Genomic DNA, 21988 nt, shown 5'->3' with positions numbered 1-21988 from the left:
CTGACTGGAGAAATAAGCTCATCAACTGCATCTGCAGCAGACGTGGTACCCTCTGTCATGGCATTGACACGCCTGCTCAACAAAACTGCCCACAGGCCGTGGGGGTAAAACCTACAAAAGTACACAAGGCTGTGAACAAGGGATTCAGTGGTGTTCTCTGAGCCTCTTTACTGTCGCCACCATGCTCAATGCTTGGCACAAGGACCGCTAATTCGATGCGGGCAAGAAACAGGGTTAACGTGAAGTGTTACATAGACAGCTGGACAAGATGGAAACGGACACAGTGACAGTGCGCACAGAGGAAGAGAGGCCACGGACAGACAGAGCTTAAACTTCACTACTTGACATGTATGATGAAATCCTGGTTGAGAATAAAAGGACTGAACAATGAAACAGCACAGCAAGTAAGTGAAAGAAATAGGTTTTGATTATGTTTCACTGGTAATGGGGACATACCTAAATGCAAACAAAATAACCTTTTGGTCAGTGTGGTGTGTGTAACCTTTATTTAACTAGGCAAATCAGTTATGAACAAATTCTTATTTACAATGACGGCCTACCCTCTGCCAAACCCGTACGACGCTGGGCCAATTGTGCGCCGCTGGGGACTCCCAATCACGGCCGGATGTGAAACAGCCTGGATTCGAACCAGGGACTGTAGTGATTGCATTGTTGCCTGTTGCATTGAGATAATAAAGGTTAAATAAATTATAATTTTAACCAGGAAGGGCACTGGCCAAGATAGTTAGCACCAAGTCATTACAAAAACATTACAGACAGACAACATGAAAAACTACAAGTAATCTAGTAAAAACCATTGAATTCACAAGAGAATAAAACAGCAAATTAAAAACATTGACAGGTCAGGGAAACAGCCTCAAAATCCTTCATCAGTGACTTAAAAACACCAATCGGGACAAGTTCTTCCAGTTTAAAAGTATTTTGTAAGGTGTTCCAAGACGATGGTGCAGAGTACATGAAAGCCCTTTTACCAAATTCAGTTTGGACATTTGGAACAGTTAGCAGGATAAAGTCCAGCGAACGAAGAGAGTACCCACCACATTTCTGAACAATAAAAATGCCCAAATTAAAAAGGTAGTAAACCCAAAATGGCTTTGTAAATAAAAGTATACCAGTGCCTGAGCTTAGGAGTGACTAGAGAAGGCCAGCCAACCCTGGTATAGAAAGTGCAGTGGTGCGTAAGGGTTTTGCAGTTTAAAATAAATCTCAAAGTGCCATGGTAAAGAGTATCAATTGATCTCAAAAACTGAGCGGAAGCATTCATATATAATATCCCCATAGTCTAGTAAAGGCATAAATGTAGCTGATTTACTAGCCTCTTTCTGGCTTCCAAAGAAAAACAGGCCTTATTCCTAAAATAAAATCCCAATTTCAGCTTCTATTTTTTTGTAAGTTGTTGAATATGCAATTTAAAAGAGAGGCCATCAATCAATTCAAATTCCAAGATATGAGGTTACAACCTCAATCTCCTTGCCCTGACAGGTAGTAATAGGTGAAAGGTTCAGAGGTCTATTTCTTGCATTAGAAAACACCATTAGTTTAGTTGTGTCAGTATTGAGGATAAGCTTCAATTGACACAAGGTATGTTGAACAGTATAAAAAGCAGTTTGCATGTTCTGGAAAGCTTTTGTAAGAGACAAGGCACAACAGTAAATAACAGTATCATCAGCATAAAAATGAAGTTGTGCATTTTGGACATTTTTGTCTAAATAATTTATATAAATAGTGAATAAGAGAAGACCAAGTACAGAGCCTTGGGGAACACCATTCAAGACAGACAATTTAACAGACATAAGCCCATCAAATTGAGTGCACTGAGTTCTATCAGACAGATAGTTAGGTAAACCATGCAACTGCATGCTCTGAAAGACCTACACTCGACAATCTCTGCCTTAGTATAACATGATCAACTGTATCAAAAGCCTTAGAGAGATCAATAAAAAGTGAGACACAGTGCTGTTTTTTGTCAATGGCTTCAGTGATATAATTTAAAACCTTCATGGCTGCTGTAATTGTGCTATGCTTCTTCCTGAAGCCCGATTGGTACATTGATAAAATAGAGTTAGTAAATAAAAACTATTTTAGCTGTTAACTTACAAGAGTTTCAAGTATTTTCACCAGGGGTGACAGCTTTGAGATTGGCCTATAATTATTTAAAAGAGTTGGATCTCCCCCTTTTAAAAGTGTTAGGACAAATGCTGATTTCCAGATCTTTGGAATTTCATTACATTCCAGGGTTAGATTGAACAGATATGTAAGTGGTTTAGCTATGAAATCAGCTGCCAGATTTAAAAAGCAGGGATCCAAAAGATCAGGACCTGCAGGCTTTATCTGATCTAAGGATTTCAGGGCTTCATGTACCACCTGCACTGAGAATGGCAAAAAGCTAAACGTTTGACTAGCTCTCACTGGTTCATCCACACAGGGTTGTACAGAGACAGAGGACACTGAATCAAACAGCCTACCAGATGATACAAAGTGCTCATTGAAACAATTCAGCATTTCAGTTTTGTCATATATAGCAACAGAGTCCTTCAAAACACATGACGGTAATTCATTAACATTACTGTTACCAGACATAGACTTAATAGCCTTCCAAAACTTTCTAGGGTCATTCAGGTTATCAGTGGTAACAGACATAAAATATTCAGACTTGGCCTTCCTGAGAAGAAAATAACACTTGTTTCGTAACTGCCTAAAAATAAGCCAATCAGCATCAGAACATGATTTCCTTGCTTTAGCCCAGGCTAGATTACGGTTGTGAATAATACAAGACAGCTCAGAAGAAAACCATGGTTTAACCCGCCCTTTAACTCTGAACCTGTGGAATGGGGCATGTTTGTTTACTATTTGGAAAAAAACATCATGAAAGAATTTCCAGGCAGTTTCCACATCAGGGTCAATCTGCTCCAGTCAAAATAAAACAAATCATGAAAGAAAGCCTGCTCATTAAAACACTTCAAATTTCTCTTACGAATAAAACATGGGTTTGTTTTAGGAACCTTAGTATTTCTAACAGCAACAACAGCACAATGGTAACTTAAATCATTACAAAAAACACCAACCGCAGAATATTTATTTGGAACATTTGTCAATATCAAATAAATCAGGGTAGATTGATCTGGGCATTTAAGATTTGGGAAAGTGGGTGAGTTAATCAACTGGGTAAGATTCATAGAATTACAAAACATTTTTAAATCATCAGACACCGGCTTTAACCAACACCAGTTGAGATCACCAATCAAGATCATTTCACTGAAGATTGATTTCAAAGAAGTTAAGACATAAGGTGCGTCAAAGAAGAAAATGCATCACCGAGAGCAGAGGTGGAGGGGAGGGGGGGGGGGGTCTATAACAGCCAATCACAGTTATAGAGAGGCCCTTTGAAACCTCAATATTCAAAGCAAGAAATTCCAACTGTTTACAAACAGTTTCAGACTTTGAAAAACCTTTAGTTGGAATTTAGATTTTACATATATAGCCACACCCCCACCTTTCTTAACTCGATCAGTGCGATAAACATTGTAACCACTTATACAAATATCCTTATCAAAAACAGACTTGCTGAGCCAGGTTTCAGAAAACACAATTACATCAGCATCAGTTGATTTAGCCCAAATCCTAACCCCATCAATTTTTGACAACAGGCTGCGTACATTTAAATGAAAAATACCAAAACCAGATCTTGATTTAAAATCAGAGGGGGTTTGGAGACATTGCATATCAGGGCCAGGGTTAGGTTGCAAGTTACCTGATATCAACAAAAGAAGAATAACTAGGCACCTGGGTTTAATAACCTTGCACGGCTTCTCTTTTTTAAGAGACCTACCGCAAGCGAATTCTACAAGTGAGTTTCCAGACAATACAAAACAGTCATTTAAAACTATTAGACCTTGGTAGTGACACAAATTCGTACTGTTCACATCATGCCACAAATACATCGGCACTTGGACGAGTGGACCGAGTGAAAAAGAGCGAGTTCCTGCAGACAAAATGTCTAATGGACGGGAGAGCACATTGTCAGATGTCCTCACCCAGCGGCAATGTTCGTTTTCTCCAGAGTTCAGTAAAGTTAGTGCACAAAGCAACACCACGAAAATTGTCATTTTCTCTGACAAAAAAAAGAAAGAAATTAGAGGCCAACTCCCATACGGGGAGAGAGAGACAGCGTGTATGCATGAGTCAATGTGAGTGTTTGCGCATGTGAATAGATTGGGTGTTGAGGTCGATAGAGAGAACGTTGAGATTGTTGAGCTGCCACTGACAGCCAGGCGAAGAGCAAAAAGGAGTATCTTGGACAAGACACTCCGCAGACGAAGGAGGAACTCAGGCCAGCCAGAGATAGGGTTACTTTGGTAAACGTCAAGTAATGAAGTGCCGAGTTGGAGGACCCGTGATCTTTACACCAGCACAAACAAAATAGTTTGCACTACACAACAAGGAAGTTACGCAACCATAATTAATTAGGTTATTAGTAGGTTAAAATGTACTAGTCACAGACAAACGTCTTGACATGCTATCATCTTTGAAATGGATATATTTCAAAATCAATGATGTTATGGAAGATGACCAGGTGCCAGCGGGCAGTCATCCTCCTGCAGCTGTAAGTTCAAATCACCATGCAGTGTCTTAGACCGCTGTGTGTGTGTGTATGTGTGTGTGTTAACTATTTAAATGTGGCCTTCTGAGTGGCAGAGTGCATCGCAGTGCTAGCTGTGCCACTAGAGATTCTGGGTTTGAGTTTAGGCTCTGTTGCAGCCGGCCAGGACCGGGAGACCCATGGGGCGGCGCACAATTGGCCCAGCGTCGTCCGGGTTAGGGGAGGGTTTGGCCGACAGGGACATCCTTGTCCCATTGCGCACTAGCGACTCCTGTGGTGGCCCGGGCGCAGTGTACGCTGACACCGTTGCCAGGTGTATGGTGTTTCCTCCGACACATTGGTGTGGCTGGCTTCCGGGTTAAGTGGGCTGTTGGCGTGTTGGATGTGCTGTGTCAAAAAGCAGTGCGGCTTGGTTGGGTTGTGTTTTGGAGGATGCACGGCTCTCAACCTTCACCACTCCTGAGTCCGTATGGGAGTTGCATCGATGAGACAAGACTAACTACCAATTGGATACCACAAAATTGGGGCAAAAAAGGGGTAAAACATTTATTTTTTTAAAGAACTGTACTAGAATGCTCAAAAGGCCGCAAAAATGTAAAATAACAATATCGGGTTTTTTTTGGCAAGGAAAATATTGGATATCGGTATCGGCCAAAAATTTCATATCGGTGCATACCTAATTCAAATCATAGCAATATTGCAGCCTTTAAGCCCTTACTGCAGCCCCCAAAACAAATGTCTCCCTCTTCTACAGTGAAAACACTACGGTCCTGGAGAGGCTTGTGTTCCAGCCCAGTACACCTGTTGATCAACTAATCATGGTCTTAGGTCTGGACAACAATTAGTTTAATCAGGTCTATAGTGCTGGCCTGGAACAAAAGCCTGCACATCCAGTTTGCTCTGCAGGACTGAAGTTGGAGAAGCCTGGTTGTCTGGTCCTGTTTACCTCCTTGTTAGGCACCATGGTTCGGACACCACGGTAGTCAACCGTGTCGCTACCCAGGGCTTTGTAGTAGTCCCCCGTGCTGGGCTGCTTGTTGAAGTTTCGAGACTTTCTGTTGGAGTCCACCCGGTGCAGCCTATCCTGGTTCTCTTCTGGAGTCAGTTGCTGGGTAGAAACAAGGGAGGGGCCAATGAGCAGTGAGTAAATAAATATGTTTGGGTTTGCGTGTTGTTTTTTTTGGCTTGCCATTTGGGTCTTTTGAAATACCGACAGTGTGGCCAAATGTGGGGTTTAGTAGCTGTGTGGAAGGAAGACTGAGCTATAAAAGCTACGCTAGTTCAAAAGTAGGAGTAAGATATTTTACGTGATCAGATAGTCTTTTGTTCTATATGATATATGTTTAGGCAAACAGTTGCAAAGCGTAGACCACAGAACATTCACAAAATAAAAATAAGTCTTCATCGCCTAACATGAAACCGATCTCCACAAAAACGACATTGTGTTTTGTCGACATTTGAGGGTAAAAAAGATATTGTGTCACCTCTGGAGGATTCAGAGCAGAAGCAGCTTTAACAGCACCAGGAACAAAAAGTAGTTTTGTCTTTGCCTCTGGGTTAAAGCATCACCATTAATATTGCACAAAAGCCTTTGGGATCAAAGACAATAAGAATTAACATTTACACAGTTCCTGTTCGAGGTATGAGAGCCCCCTCGTGACCTCACAGGAAGGGACAGAGATCAGTATAACATGGCCCTCTACTGCATCTCCGGGCTGCTCCCTTTCCCATTCCTAGCTCTCTAGGCCACCTGTTGAGAAGAAAGCTCAGACACCTGACAACAGTTTATCCGAAAGGACCCATGTTTCAAAGATAGCTAGGCCTTTTCATGATATTATGGTAGTCCAGGGTTGGGGACAATTCCATTTCAATTCAATCAGTTCAGGAAGTAAAAATGTAGTGCTTTTCCACCTGTGTCTTTTTAGGGGTAGAGTATTTACCTAATGCAAACTATTTCATTAAAACTATTTACATTGCAAGTTTGACTCTAGCAAAAGCTGGGATACGTCTGACTTTCTTTCCATCTCCTCAACTCAGTTAAGCCACTTTTGGCCAGGCTTACTCAATGTGGGGAGCCTAAGGTTGATTGCAGAAGTTATGCTCACAAAAACACAAAAATATGTTGCACTGTACAAAACACCACATGGCACCCGAGCAGCAGTTTGAGGTAAAAACAGTTTCTTCTTATGGGTTCTGTACTTATCACTATAGACAGTAATATATATATATATATATACACACACACACACACACACACACACACACAGAGTATAACCAACCAGATACAGGATTATGCAATATTACTAAGTGTTATGCACATCATCTGCACATCTATCACTCCAGTGTTAATGCTAAATTGTAATTATTTTTGCCTCTATGGCCTATTTATTGCCTTACCTCCCTACTCTTCTACATTTACACACACTGTATATAGATTTTTATATTGTGTTATTGACTGTATGTTTGTTTATTCCATGTGTAACTGTGTTGTTGAATGTGTCGCACTGCTTTGCTTTATCTTGGCCAGGTCTCAGTTGTACATGAGAACTTGTTCTCAACTGTCCTACCTGGTTAAATAAAGGTGAAATAAAAAATACATATTTAAAAAAAAAATGGCTGTTGAGTAGATCATTGTCAAATGCCGTCGCCATTTAAATTGGCATTGCATTCATTTAGTTTTCAAAAGGAACCATGGCAAAAGCTAGAGAGACATTCAACAGATCAATAAATTGTCAAATCTAAGACCGGCAGAAATAATTGACCGACATCCCCAACGTCAGTGACCTCTTCCCTTTGTATTGTCCTGTTGTTTCTTCTTTTCTCTTGTCCTTTGTGGCTTCATGGGTGTTTCTGCATTGTTGGCTCACGTCTGTTGTCAAAGACAAGGTCCCCAAGCAGCACTTTGTGAAGTGTGGGTGTGCCCGTGCATACACACAGTGGGTAATGCATTTTTCATCATGAATCTTGTTCTGGGGCAGCTCTGCAGAGTGGTCACTATTTGCCATAGCCACAAAGTCATAAAACCTTATTTTAAACATAACCCTAACCACACTGCAAACCCTAATGCCTAACCCCAACAAAGTCTAAAGACCAAAAAGCTCATTTTTGTTTTGACATTTTTGAATTTGAATTGTTTATTTATTTAACTTTTATTTAACCAGGTAGGCAAGTTGAGAACAAGTTCTCATTTGCAACTGAGACCTGGCCAAGATAAAGCAAAGCAGTTCGACACATACAAGAACACAGAGTTACACATGTAATAAACCAACATACAGTCAATAATACAGTAGAAAACTCTATATACAGCATGTAAGGCAATAAATAGGCCATGGTGGCAAAGTAATTACAATATAGCAATTAAACACTGGAATGGTATGATGTGCAGAAGATGAATGTGCAAGTTGAGATACTGGGGTGCAAAGGAGCAAGATAAATGAATAAATACAGTATGGGGATGAGGTAGATTGGATGGGCTATTTACAGATGAGCTATGTACAGGTGCAGTGATCTGTGAGCTCAGGTGAAGACCTTTTACAACATAGACCAGCTGCAAAGTCCAAATTGGCTATCTAAAGGGGTAATTGCTCAGTTCTGCGTCCAGGACAAGACTATAACCACCCTCAACCCTTCCCACCACACGGACAGACCCAGTTATCTGTGTTCATTTAGCTGTTTCAGTCTTTTGTCTTTACTGTGGTCAGCGTGGTCATGCTGTGGCATACATCTAGTTTGCATGGGCAACTACTAGATTAGATCTACGGTTGGCTTCTCATGGTTGCAGAAGCAATGGGCATTTAAGTGTCCCATCATACATTGTAAATAATTTAATATTAAAGATATGAGCAAGTATGGTCCCATGTTTCATGAGCTGAAATAAAAGATCCAAGAAATGTTACATACACAAAAAGCTTATTTTCTCAAACTTTGTGCACAAATTTCTTTATATCCCTGTTAGTGAGCATTTCTCCTTTGTCAAGATAATACATCCATCTGACAGGTGTGGCATATCAAGTAGCGGATTAAACAGCATGATCATTACACAGGTGCACCTTGTGCTGGGGACAATAAAAGGCCACTAAAATGTGCAGTTGTCACACAACACAATGCCACAGATGTCTCAAGTTGAGGGAGTGTGCAATTGGCATGCTGTCTGCAGGAATGTCCAAAAGTTGTTGCCAGATCATTTTGTTAATTTCTCTACCATAAAACACCTCTAACGTCATTATAGAGAATTTGGCAGTACGTCCAACTGGCCTCACCACAGCAGACCACGTATAACCACGCCAGCCAGGGACCTCCACATCAGGCGGGATGGGGATGGGATGGTCTGAGACCTGCCACTCGGACAGCTGATTAAACTGTGGGTTTGAACAACCAAGGAATTTCTGAACAAACTGTCAGAAACAGTCTCAGGGAAGCTCATCCGTGTGCTCGTTGTCCTCACCAGGGTCTTGACCTAACTGAAGTTCGGTGTCATAACCAACTTCAGTGGGCAAATGCTCACCTTCAATGGCCACTGGCATGCTGGAGAAGTGTGCGCTTCACGCACATCCAAACCTAACCTAGCCATTTCCAAGACAGCCATTTCCAAGTTCAAGACGATTTAAGTCAACTTTAACTCGGCCACTCAGGAACATTACATGTTGTCTTGGTAAGCAAGTCCATTGTAGATTTGTCCTTGTGTTTTAGGTTATTGTACTGTTGAAAGGTGAATTCGTCTCCCAGTGTCTGTTGGAAAGCAGACTGAACCTCTAGGATTTTACCTGTGCTTATAGCTATATTCTGTTTATTTTTATCCCCAAAAAACTCCCTAGTCCTTGCTGAAGACAAGGATACCCATTACATGATGCAGGCATCACCATGGTTTAAAATTTGAAGAGTGGTACTCAGTGATACGTTGTGTTGGATTTGCCCCAAACTTAATGCTTTGTATTCAGGACAAAAAGTGAATTTCTTTGCCACATTTTTTGCAGTATTACTTTAGTGGCTTGTTGCAAACAGGATGCATGTTTTGGAATATTTTTATTCTGTACAGTCTTCCTTCTTTTCACTGTCATTTAGGTTAGTATTGTGGAGTAACGACAATGTTGTTGACCCATCTTCAGTTCTCATACTCTTTAAAATCACCATTGGTGTCATGGTGAAATCCCTGAGCAGTTTCCTTTCTCTCCGGCAACTGAGTTAGGAAGGACGCCTGTATCTCTGTAGTGACTGTGTGTATTGATAAACTATCCAAAGCCTAATTAATAACTTCACCATGCTCAAAGGGAGATTCAGTGTCTTCTTGTAAAATGTTTACACATCCACCCTTCTTTGTAAGGCAAAAAACCTCCCTGGTCTTTGTGGTTTAATCTGTGCTTGAATTTCACTACTCGATTGAGGGACCTTATAGATAATTGTATGTGTGGGGTACAGAGATTGGGTAGTCATGAAACATTCTGTTAACCACTAACTTATGTGATTTGTTAAGAGGACAGCCATTTTTAGACTGGGGGCTCAATGGCATCGAATGGTTAGGTTGAGAGGAAATTGATCTTCTTAATTCCTGATTACGGCATGTTCTCTCAATGGACACAGAAGTCTTCAAAAAAGCTTCTTAATTAATAGGACTGCATGTACAAGTGACTTAATAGTGTGTGTGTGAGTGAGTGAGTGAGTGAGTGAGTGAGTGAGTGAGTGAGTGAGTGAGAGAGAGAGAGATATTAGGGTTAGTGTGTGAGACAACATGAAGCCTTGTGTGTGTGCAAGTGAGAGCTTGACAGTGTGTGTGCGCATTTTAATCTCTACACCAGGGATTGGTTAATAAAAACAACAGGACTGTGTCCCTTGAGGAACCTGAGTTGTGCCCTTCTGCTTTTCACCAGTAAAGGAAGAGAGAATGCTCACCACCTCCTCCACGTGCCTCAGGTTGCTCTTCGCCTTCAGATAGATATCGGCTGAGTCCGCGGGGGGCTGTGGCAGAGGGTATTCGGGGGGAGGCAGGAGCGGTTGGGAGGGGGAGTCAGGGGGAAGGGGCATTGGCAAGGCCAGCAGGGGTGGGGGAGGCGGCTGAGCGGTGGCGGCGGGCTCCTTGCACTTGGGAGCTTCGGGCTCCACGTCAGGGTTGAGCATATCCGTGTAAGTATGCATGTCATTTATGTCCGACTCTGCTGGGCCTCCGCCTGCGACAAGGACACAATGGGTCAGGGGTGAGATGGATGAGGTAGCTATAGAAATAGCTAGAATTCCTTGAACAGACATCACCATTCAAGTCAATGGGTGGTTGATGGGTGGACTAACGGCTGTTCTAGGAGTTCTATTTCTAAGGACATAGAAACACCCAGGTTGGGTATTGCACATTATAGCTGTTGGAGGATTTTGTTTCATCTACATGCTTTGTGCACCTGGAAAAGCACTATAAAATCCATTACCTTTTTCAAATAATAGTGCAGGTGTGGAACAAAAGCCTGAACACCCAGTAGCTCTCCAGGATTGCATTTGGAGACACTTAGTTTGGATGCAGTGGTTGACTCACAGACAGATGATTTATCCTACCTGCCACTAGAGGGACGCACTAGTATGGAGCGCTGTTGTGGCATCATACAAAGGAATGCAAATTGTTACATGGAATTTGTTCCAGTCAGATGAGTTGAGGTAGTTCCCACAATTTTTCCCACAATTTTTTCCCCCTGTGTAATCTTAACTATTGTCCTTAATTCAATTTTCCTATAGTTCAATCCAGCTAGTTCAGAAAGTTAATGTGTGTGAGGGAGCGTGTGTGTGTGTGCATGAGTGTGAAATCTGGGGTGTGTGCTGGGGTGTGTGTGGGGTGGGTGCGTGTGTGTGACATCTGGGGTGCGTGTGGGGTGGGGTGCGTGTGTGGTGCTTGTGTGTGTGTGGGGTGGGGTGCGTGTGGGGTGGGGTGCGTGACTAACCGGTGGGGGCTCGTGATGAAGGGGGTGAGCCGCTACGCTTTTCTCCCATGCTACACTGGCTGGAGTTAGCTGAGTCATAGTTGGACAGGGTGCTGGAGGGCGAGCCCATGTCGAAGTGGGCCGGTTGCTGGGTCTGCCGCGACCCCGCTGGGGACATCGTGTTGTTGGGGGATGACAGGCCCATGTCGGGCTGCTTGCTGTACTCCAGGTCGGCCGATGGGTCCCTGGAAAGCACGCGGTGCGCCACACTCTGGATAAGACAACCACAACGAGGGGTTAACAAAACAAGGTCATCCAGGAACCTAAGGGAAAGGGCAACCTAACTTAGCCTGGGAGTGGGACTGAAAAGGTACATTTCCTGAAGAAAATTAGTGTGCTTGCTTGTCTTGGGGTGTGTTCAGTGAAGTCAAACATTTTGAATGTTATATATCGAAATGTAACAAATAGAGTTGACACGACTTCCTATTCTACACAACGATAATCTTATCTCTTACACATGATACATTTCTATCTTGCTCTACATACTCAAGTTGTACAACTTACTGTACAATGGTTCCTCCTTTAAAAGTTGCGTCACACTCCGGGACACCTTGCATGCTGCTGCAGCATTCTGTGGCACATTATCTATTTGTCAACCATTTCTTCTGTTACTGCAAATTATTGCAAGTTTGACCACCAGAGGGCATCTTTGAGAAGCATTTGATAGTATTCCGTATTGGCATTACCAGAGAATTTAAAACCTTTTTTTGTAATAACATAGTATATGGGATTGATTTGAAGAAATTTGACTTAATTAATTTGATTAATATTATGTTGTTTCTATTCAGAGATAAACGAAAAACGAAACCCTCAGGGGACAGATAGGATGGAATGGAAAATATGACGCTGTACAACGTAGGTTACAGGATTGGAAAATTCTAAGCCTTCATTATTTCTGTAAATCAGTGATATTTATTCCCATGGTAATTCGTTATGGGTCCATAACTAACTCAATATCTGCCATTTGAAATAATATTTTTTATCATTATTTTAATAATGAAATGTGTTTGTTTATTAGGCTACTGTGCAGTCTACAATACATACTGCAGTAAACATGGGAAAGTGCCTAATCCCTTACATAAGGGAGAGCAGGCCATGTCTGTACTACAAAATACGGGGCACGCGGGACACCAGTGTTATTTCATAGTTGTGATCCTGAAATTAGTAGGTGTCCAAACTTTTGACTGGTACTTGCTTAATTAATTTGCTTAATATTATGGTGTTTCAATTCCATGATAATTGAAAAACCCTCTGGGTCTCCGTTAGGATGGAACAGAAAATATGGCGCTGCACATTATCAGATTGTCAGTTTGTAAATTCAGACAGTTTCGCTCTCGTAGCACACACTGGACGTTCGGGCAGAGGAGTAGGGTTGATTTGAGCGTTCTGGCCTTACAACGGCAGTCAAGCACCCAAGCTAAAGTTTGCTAGCTACTTGCAGACACAAATGAGACTACTCTGACCATTTTACTCACCCTAGCAGAGCTGGTAAGGCAGTTTTCATGTTAACCGTTGGTTACTGTGCTGCTGGAAACTATTTAAATTACGCTTTTTGCTGACATTTACTGACCCCGACCATATTCAACCTGTGTTGAGCGCTCGTAAATGATTTATTCTGCATTCTGGTACACTCAGACGAGCGCGCTTTGAAATTGGTGTAGATAGCCATAGCGAATTTACAAAAGCACCAGAATGTCCATTGGGAACACACAACAACTATACCATTTCGCTAAGCTAAGAATGACGGGAATAATCGTGTCAATTGACGTTGGGTATTTAGATAGCCTATAGTTAATATACAGGCAAGTTTGATGTATAACTACTAATGTTAGGTAGTTAGCTAACATACCGGTACATACTGCTGTAATGATACCCTATGTGATTCGTAAGGACAGCGTAGCGAACAAATTGTCAGCCAACATAACGTTTAAGGTAACATATTTTAAAAGTCATGTCTTTATTACATTGAGTAGCAAGCTACCCCTTGGTCGTTAGGACAAATCTGGTCTGTGATAGGATGAGGGTTTTCACACCTAGCTCAGCTATTAGACAATTCTTTAGTAAAGGTTGAATAGTCTATTGTTCAGCTATTAGCCTCCCTCCCCAACTTGCAACAAATTCTTGTTGTTCCCATCTCATTCCTTTCCCTCTTCCACGCGTCATCATTCTCATTATGACGTTATAACTACTTACTTTTGGTTCCACTGTAATGTTTTTTCAGACAACTTCACCCAGGGACGGGTGGCTCGCGTCAAATTCGTCATTGGAACCACTCGATATGGTTGGTCATATGAAAACCTTGGGACCCAAAGTTATCTAACTCCCCCTTGTGGTGGTCTGGAACAATTAAGCCGTGACGCGGTGCAAGCTCGCAACTTTTAAAGGAGGAACCACTGTATCTACAATGCACAAAGGTTGTTATGCAACAGAGTTTATCTTTACAAAAGTAATTACACAACCCTATGGAGACACCGCATGATGGTTGTGTAAACACCAAGCAGTGGGGAGATTTAACCTCTTGAAGCTAGGGGGCACTATTATTATGCTTGGAAAAATAACGTTCCCAAAGTAAACGGCCTATTTCTCAGGACCAGATGCTAGAATATGCATATACAGTGGGGAGAACAAGTATTTGATAACCTGCAAAATCGGCAGTGTTTCCTACTTACAAAGCATGTAGAGGTCTGTAATTTTTATCATAGGTACATTTCAACTGTCAAAAATCCAGAAAATCACATTGTATGATTTTGAAGTAATTAATTTGCATTTTATTGCATGACATAAGTATTTGATCACCTACCAACCAGAAAGAATTCCGGCTCTCACAGACCTGTTAGTTTTTCTTTAAGAAGCCCTCCTGTTATCCACTCATTACCTGTATTAACTGCACCTGTTTGAACTCATTACCTGTATAAAAGATACCTGTCCACACACTCAAACAGACTCCAACCTCTCCACAATTGCCAAGACCAGAGAGCTGTGTAAGGACATCAGGGATAAATTGTAGATCTGCACAAGGCTGGGATGGGCTACAGGACAATAGGCAAGCAGCTTGGTGAGAAGGCAACAACTGTTGGCGCAATTATTAGAAAATGGAAGAAATTCAAGATGACGGTCAATCACCCTCGGTCTAGGGCTCCATGCAAGGTCTCACCTCGTGGGGCATCAATGATCATGAGGAAGGTGAGGGATCAGCCCAGAACTACACGGCAGGACCTGGTCAATGACCTGAAGAGAGCAGGGACCACAGTCTCAAAAAAAAACATTAGTAACACTACGCCGCCATGGATTAAAATTCTGCAGCGCACGCAAGGTCCCCTTGCTCAAGCCAGCGCATGTCCAGCCCCGTCTGAAGTTTGCCAATGACCATCTGGATGATCCAGAGGAGGAATGAGAGAAGGTCATGTGGTCTGATGAGACAAAAATAGAGCTTTTTGGTCTAAACTCCACTCGCCGTGTTTGGAGGAAGAAGGATGAGTACAACCCCAAGAACACCATCCCAACCGTGAAGCATGGAAGTGGAAACATCATTCTTTGGGTATGCTTTTCTGCAAAGGGGACAGGACGACTGCACCTTATTGAGGGGAAGATGGATGGGGCCATGTATCGCGACATCTTGGCCAACAACCTCCTTCCCTCAGTAAGAGCATTGAAGATGGGTCGTGGCTGGGTCTTCCAGCATGACAACGACCCGAAACACACAGCCAGGGCAACTAAGGAGTGGCTCCGTAAGAAGCATCTCAAGGTCCTGGAGTGGCCTAGCCAGTCTCCAGACCTGAATCCAATAGAAAATCTTTGGAGGGAGCTGAAAGTCCGTATTGCCCAGCGACAGCCCCGAAACCTGAAGGATCTGGAGAAGGTCTGTATGGAGGAGTGGGCCAAAATCCCTGCTGCAGTGTGTGCAAAACTGGTCAAGAACTACAGGAAACGTATGATCTCTAATTGCAAGCAAAGGTTTCTGTACCAAATATTAAGTCTGATTTTCTGATGTATCAAATACTTATGTCATACAATAAAATGCAAATTAATTAGTTCAAAATCATACAATGTGATTTTCTGGATTTTTGTTTAGGATTCCGTCTCTCACAGTTGAAGTGTACCTATGATAAAAAATTACAGACCTAGGAAAACCTGCAAAATCCGCAGTGTATCAAATACTTTTTCTCCCCACTGTAATTGACAGATTAGGATATAAAACACTAAAGTGTCCAAAACGGTCAAAATATTGTCTGAGTATAACAACTGATATTGCAGGTGAAAACCTGAGGAAAATCCAATCAGGAAGTGCCTCTTATTTTGAAACCTCTGTTCCTATGCATGCCTATCCCCGATTTAAAGGGATATCAACCAGATTCCTTTTTATATGGCTTCCCTAAGGTGTCAGTGTTTAGACATATTTTTCAAAATAAAAGCCTGAAACTGAGCGTGAAAGATACCATTGCGTAAGTGGATAGGTGGGGGCTCCTAGAGTGAGTTTTGCGCAACAGAGTAAATCGGCCATTGTTTCTCCAGGTCCTATTGAAAAACCTACAATCCCGGTTGATATATTATCGAATTTATATTTTAAAAACAACCTGAGGATTGATTATAAAAAAGTTTGATTGACATGTTTCTGTGGACATTATGGATATTATTTGGAATTTGTCTGCGTTGTCGTGACCGCTCTTTCCTGTGGATTTCTGAACATAACGCGACAAACAAACGGAGGTATTTTAGATATAAAAATAATCTTTATGGAACAAAAGGAACATTTGTTGTTTAATAACTGGGAGTCTCGTGAGTGAAAACATCCGAAGATCAAAGGTAAACGATTAATTTGATTGCTTTTCTGATTTGTGACCAAGCTACCTGATGCGAAGTGTACTTAATGTTTTGTCATGCGATCGATAAACTTAAACACTTGGATTGCTTTCGCTGTAAAGCATAATTTCAAAATCTGAGACGACAGGTGGATTAACAAAAGGCTAAGCTGTGTTTTGCAATATTGCACTTATGATTTCATGAATATGAATATTTTTAAGTAATATTATTTGACTGTGGCGCTATGCTATTCAGCAGTTGCTGATGACAATTACCCCGCTTAAGGGATGGGTAGTGTCAATAAGTTTACCAGGCAGTGGGGAGATTTAACCAGGTAATTATGTTACAAGATGTTACACCCCATTCAGACACAGGTTGTACAACGCATTTGACACAATGGTTGTGATACATCTGATACTGATATTGAAGAGTGTTTGTCTGCACAAAAATGTTTACACAACCATCATGCGGTGTCTCCATAGGGTTGTGTAAACAAACCTTCTTGCCACAGCTCGCATTGATGTGCCATCCTGGATGAGCTGCACTACCTGAGCCACTTGTGTGGGTTGTAGACTCCGTCTCATGCTACCACTAGAGTGAAAGCACCGCCAGCATTCAAAAGTGACCAAAACATCAGCCAGGAAGCATAGGAACTGAGAAGTGGTCTGTGGATATCACCTGCAGAACCACTCCTTTATTGGGGGTGTCTTGCTAATTGCCTATAATTTCCACCGGTTGTCTATTCCATTCACACAACAGCATGTGAAATTTGTTGTCAATCAGTGTTGCTTCCTAAGTGGACAGTTTGATTTCACAGAAGTGTGATTGACTTGGAGTTACATTGTGTTGTTTAAGTGTTCGCTTTATTTTTTTGAGCAGTGTACTATCTTTACATTCAAGCTGGAATCAGGGCTCCCCCATTGTAACTAAAAATGTTGCTGTGCAACTAATATCTTTTATTTTGGGAGCACTGTGCGAGGAAAAAATTATCCAATCATTTATTTTTATAATTGCATAACAATATTACACCGCAACACTTCTCTTCACTGCTCAAACAAGACAGGCTGAAACATTGTGTACAAATCATAACGCTACAAATGTTTAAATGTAGCTAATTAAATCAAATCACATGCCAGGCACACAACCAATCCCTTTTCAAGCATACTTTCCCCAGAATTTTGCCGCCCCTTTCTGTCAGCTAAGTAATGGCATTAGCTAGCTAGCTAGCTAGCTAGCTAGCAAGAACAACAAAATGCTGCAGAATTGAAGCTTTCCTTAGCAAAAAACTAATTATGAAATTATCAACTACAACCAGATGATGGACAATGTTGGAAATGCTGCTACCGATCCACCTCAGAAAAAGTGAAAGATCTACATGTTTCGAGAGGGGTGAATTCAAGTGGCTAAGGAGGGATAAAACTACACACTGTCGTAAGTGTGGGGTAAAAGCAGCAGGGAAAACTTATTTTGCTTCTGGGTCCAACAACCTAAAACACAAGTCATTGCTAAAACATAACTTATGCCAAAAGCACATCAATTTCCTGGACAAGTCCATTGGGGGAAGGGGGCAGGAACAACATCACTACGCCTACTACCAGACAACCGTATTTGACAGGGAACAAGCCGGTGAACAGGCAGCTAACTCAGCTACAGATTAAATTGAACACCGCTTACTGCATTGCCAAAGAAGAGATGGCTTTTACCAAATTCAGACCCATGTTACTCATGCAGAAAAATTATGGATTACAAAATCAACCCAACATATGGAAATTAGGTATCCTGTCAAACAGTTTGCACGGTTATTTAATTCACCTATATAAAATTGTTTGATGTTGCACTTTTGAATACTGTTATTAAAAAGTTGTTTTTATTCTGTCTTGCCCACTCTAGTGAGTTCTACATCAAGGTAACAGCTGATGACAATTAAGAATGATAGGACAGTAATTTGCAGTAAAAAATAAAATAAAAATCTACATTTTGTCTGGTGCTTCTTACTTTTGAAGTTCGGGGCAACAGTGCTACCAATGAAAAAAGTGAATTTAGTGCCCTGGCTGGAATAGACTTAATCTTCCTCTCATCTAGATATCCCAGCTACCTACAAATTTCACCTGGGTTGTATTCATTAGGCACCAGTGGAAGAAAACGGACTACATTTAATTTTCAGTTGAAACAATTTCACTACAGTGTGTCCTGTCTAATGCATCCTGTGTCTCACCATGTTCTCAACAGTGCACAGGTACTTGGCACACTGGACGTGCCCGTTGTACTCTGCCAAGTCGGCCGACGAGAAGCCGTCCTGGTCCCGTATGCCCAGGTCCACCCCATTCACCACCAGGATCTGACAGCACTAGGAGAGAAAGAGAGAGGAGAGGGACACACTGAACGGACAAAACTTTGTCCATTCTTTTTAGGAGTAAGCCAAATGTCATCGGTAGGTTTGGCCGTTATCCAGATTGTCAAACGTTCATTCCGACATGTTGCTAACCAGGGATATTCGGTAATACTGGCACTGAACACAAGGGCCACTATTTTCAAACCCCACTGAATCCAAAGGTTAGCAATGCTAACAAGTACATGTAAAATCCCACAGTGAATGCTAGCTAAATGCTAACATGCACATTGCAAACATTTTATACAGTCTCTGGCAAACCACTTGCAGGACAGACATCCCCAGCTCATAAAGTTATACAAGTAACAACAACAAAAAATGCTACTCATACAAAATAAATGTTTGACAGAAGGTTCTTGATCCAGGAGGGGATTCTCTGCTGTCACAAAGAGAAGCGTGTTTTTGCAAGAAGCCAACCACTTACAGTGCCTTGCGAAAGTATTCGGCCCCCTTGAACTTTGCGACCTTTTGCCACATTTCAGGCTTCAAACATAAAGATATAAAACTGTATTTTTTTGTGAAGAATCAACAACAAGTGGGACACAATCATGAAGTGGAACGACATTTATTGGATATTTCAAACTTTTTTAACAAATCAAAAACTGAAAAATTGGGCGTGCAAAATTATTCAGCCCCCTTAAGTTAATACTTTGTAGCGCCACCTTTTGCTGCGATTACAGCTGTAAGTCGCTTGGGGTATATGTCTATCAGTTTTGCACATCGAGAGACTGAATTTTTTTCCCATTCCTCCTTGCAAAACAGCTCGAGCTCAGTGAGGTTGGATGGAGAGCATTTGTGAACAGCAGTTTTCAGTTCTTTCCACAGATTCTCGATTGGATTCAGGTCTGGACTTGGCCATTCTAACACCTGGATATGTTTATTTTTGAACCATTCCATTGTAGATTTTGCTTTATGTTTTGGATCATTGTCTTGTTGGAAGACAAATCTCCGTCCCAGTCTCAGGTCTTTTGCAGACTCCATCAGGTTTTCTTCCAGAATGGTCCTGTATTTGGCTCCATCCATCTTCCCATCAATTTTAACCATCTTCCCTGTCCCTACTGAAGAAAAGCAGGCCCAAACCATGATGCTGCCACCACCATGTTTGACAGTGGGGATGGTGCGTTCAGGGTGATGAGCTATGTTGCTTTTACGCCAAACATAACGTTTTGCATTGCTGCCAAAAAGTTACATTTTGGTTTCATCTGACCAGAGCACCTTCTTCCACATGTTTGGTGTGTCTCCCAGGTGGCTTGTGGCAAACTTTAAACAACACTTTTTATGGATATCTTTAAGAAATGGCTTTCTTCTTGCCACTCTTCCATAAAGGCCAGATTTGTGCAATATACGACTGATTGTTGTCCTATGGACAGAGTCTCCCACCTCAGCTGTAGATCTCTGCAGTTCATCCAGAGTGATCATGGGCCTCTTGGCTGCATCTCTGATCAGTCTTCTCCTTGTATGAGCTGAAAGTTTAGAGGGACGGCCAGGTCTTGGTAGATTTGCAGTGGTCTGATACTCCTTCCATTTCAATATTATCGCTTGCACAGTGCTCCTTGGGATGTTTAAAGCTTGGGAAATATTTTTGTATCCAAATCCGGCTTTAAACTTCTTCACAACAGTATCTCGGACCTGCCTGGTGTGTTCCTTGTTCTTCATGATGCTCTCTGCGCTTTTAAGGGACCTCTGAGACTATCACAGTGCAGGTGCATTTATACGGAGACTTGATTACACACAGGTGGATTGTATTTATCATCATTAGTCATTTAGGTCAACATTGGATCATTCAGAGATCCTCACTGAACTTCTGGAGAGAGTTTGCTGCACTGAAAGTAAAGGGGCTGAATAATTTTGCACGCCCAATTTTTCAGTTTTTGATTTGTTAAAAAAGTTTGAAATATCCAATAAATGTCGTTCCACTTCATGATTGTGTCCCACTTGTTGTTGATTCTTCACAAAAAAAATACAGTTATATATATTTATGTTTGAAGCCTGAAATGTGGCAAAAGGTTGCAAAGTTCAAGGGGGCCGAATACTTTCGCAAGGCACTGTAGCTAGATAATTAGCTACTAAATTTGCTAACCAAATGCACAACTGCAGAGCATTTTGCACATTTTATACCATTAACTTCTTGCGACTAGGTGGCGCTATTAAAATTTTGGGATGAAAAACCCGTTCTAAACAAAATATTTTGTCACGAAAAGATGCTCGACTATGCATATAATTGACAGATTTGGAAAGAAAACACTGACGTTTCCAAAACTGCAAAGATATTGTCTGTGAGTGCCACAGAACTGATGTTACAGGCGAAACCCAGATAAAAATCCAACCAGGAAGTGCCGCATTTTTTTTAAACTGCCTCATGCCAATGACTCCTTATACGGCTGTGAATGAGCTACGGATGAGCTTACGTTTTCCACGTATTCCCCAAGGTGTCTACAGCATTGTGACGTCTTTTTAGGCATTTCCATTGAAGAATGGCCGTAAGGGACCATATATAGCATGTGGTCACATGGTGTCTCCCGCAGAAAATCTTGCGTAAAATACTGAGGTAGCCATTTTTCCAATCGCTTCTTATGAGAAACCAATTGCCTCGACGGATATATTATCGAATATATATCTTAAAAACACCTTGAGGATGGATCCTAAACAACGTTTGCCATGTTTCTGTCGATATTATGGAGCAAATTTTGAAAAAGGTTTGGCGTTATAGTTGTTGTTTCTCAGCCAAGCATGATGAAGAAACGGGAGCTATTTCGCCTACAAAAATAATATTTTTGGAAAAAAGGAACATTTGCTATCTAACTGGGAGTCTCCTGAGTGAAAGCATCTGAAGTTCTTCAAAGGTAAATGATTTAATTTGGTTGCTTTTCTTATTTTCGTGAAAATGTTGCCTGCTGCCAGCAGAGCCCAGCATAGCATTATGCCATGATAAACTTACACAAATGCTTGTCTAGCGTTGGCCGTAACGCATATTTAGAAAATCTGAGATGACAGTGTTGTTAACAAAAGCCTAAGCTTGTGTTTGAATATATGTATTTCATTTGCGATTTGCATGAATAGGAAAAGTTTAGGGGTATTTATGTCCGCTGAGTTATGCTAATGTGTTTGAGGCTATGATTACGCTCCCGGATACGGGATTGCTCGTAGAGCAGAGGTTAACTTAGTAATATCTGGCTAGCAAACCTTTAGTTGTGAATTCCATACTGTAACTAGATCTCCTGGAGT

General features: G+C 41.6%; 1 protein-coding gene across 1 annotated transcript in view; it reads right to left on the bottom strand.

The window, feature by feature from the left end:
- The window catches only part of LOC110491049 (espin), a 119737-nt gene that overhangs the window by 65858 nt on the left and 31891 nt on the right, over positions 1-21988 (bottom strand). Inside the window, exons 5-8 of the mRNA XM_036946772.1 lie at positions 18590-18721; positions 11536-11785; positions 10508-10782; positions 5568-5729 (exon numbers count right to left, since the gene is read on the bottom strand). Of these exons, the coding sequence (XP_036802667.1) occupies positions 5568-5729; positions 10508-10782; positions 11536-11785; positions 18590-18721 (819 nt within the window). The remainder of the gene's footprint in view (positions 1-5567; positions 5730-10507; positions 10783-11535; positions 11786-18589; positions 18722-21988) is intronic.

This window comes from Oncorhynchus mykiss, chromosome 16 (genome assembly GCF_013265735.2).
Source record: "Oncorhynchus mykiss isolate Arlee chromosome 16, USDA_OmykA_1.1, whole genome shotgun sequence".
Taxonomy (NCBI): domain Eukaryota; kingdom Metazoa; phylum Chordata; class Actinopteri; order Salmoniformes; family Salmonidae; genus Oncorhynchus; species Oncorhynchus mykiss.
The sequence above is the reverse complement of the archived record's forward strand: the minus strand, read 5'-3'. Positions and strand labels throughout refer to the sequence as shown.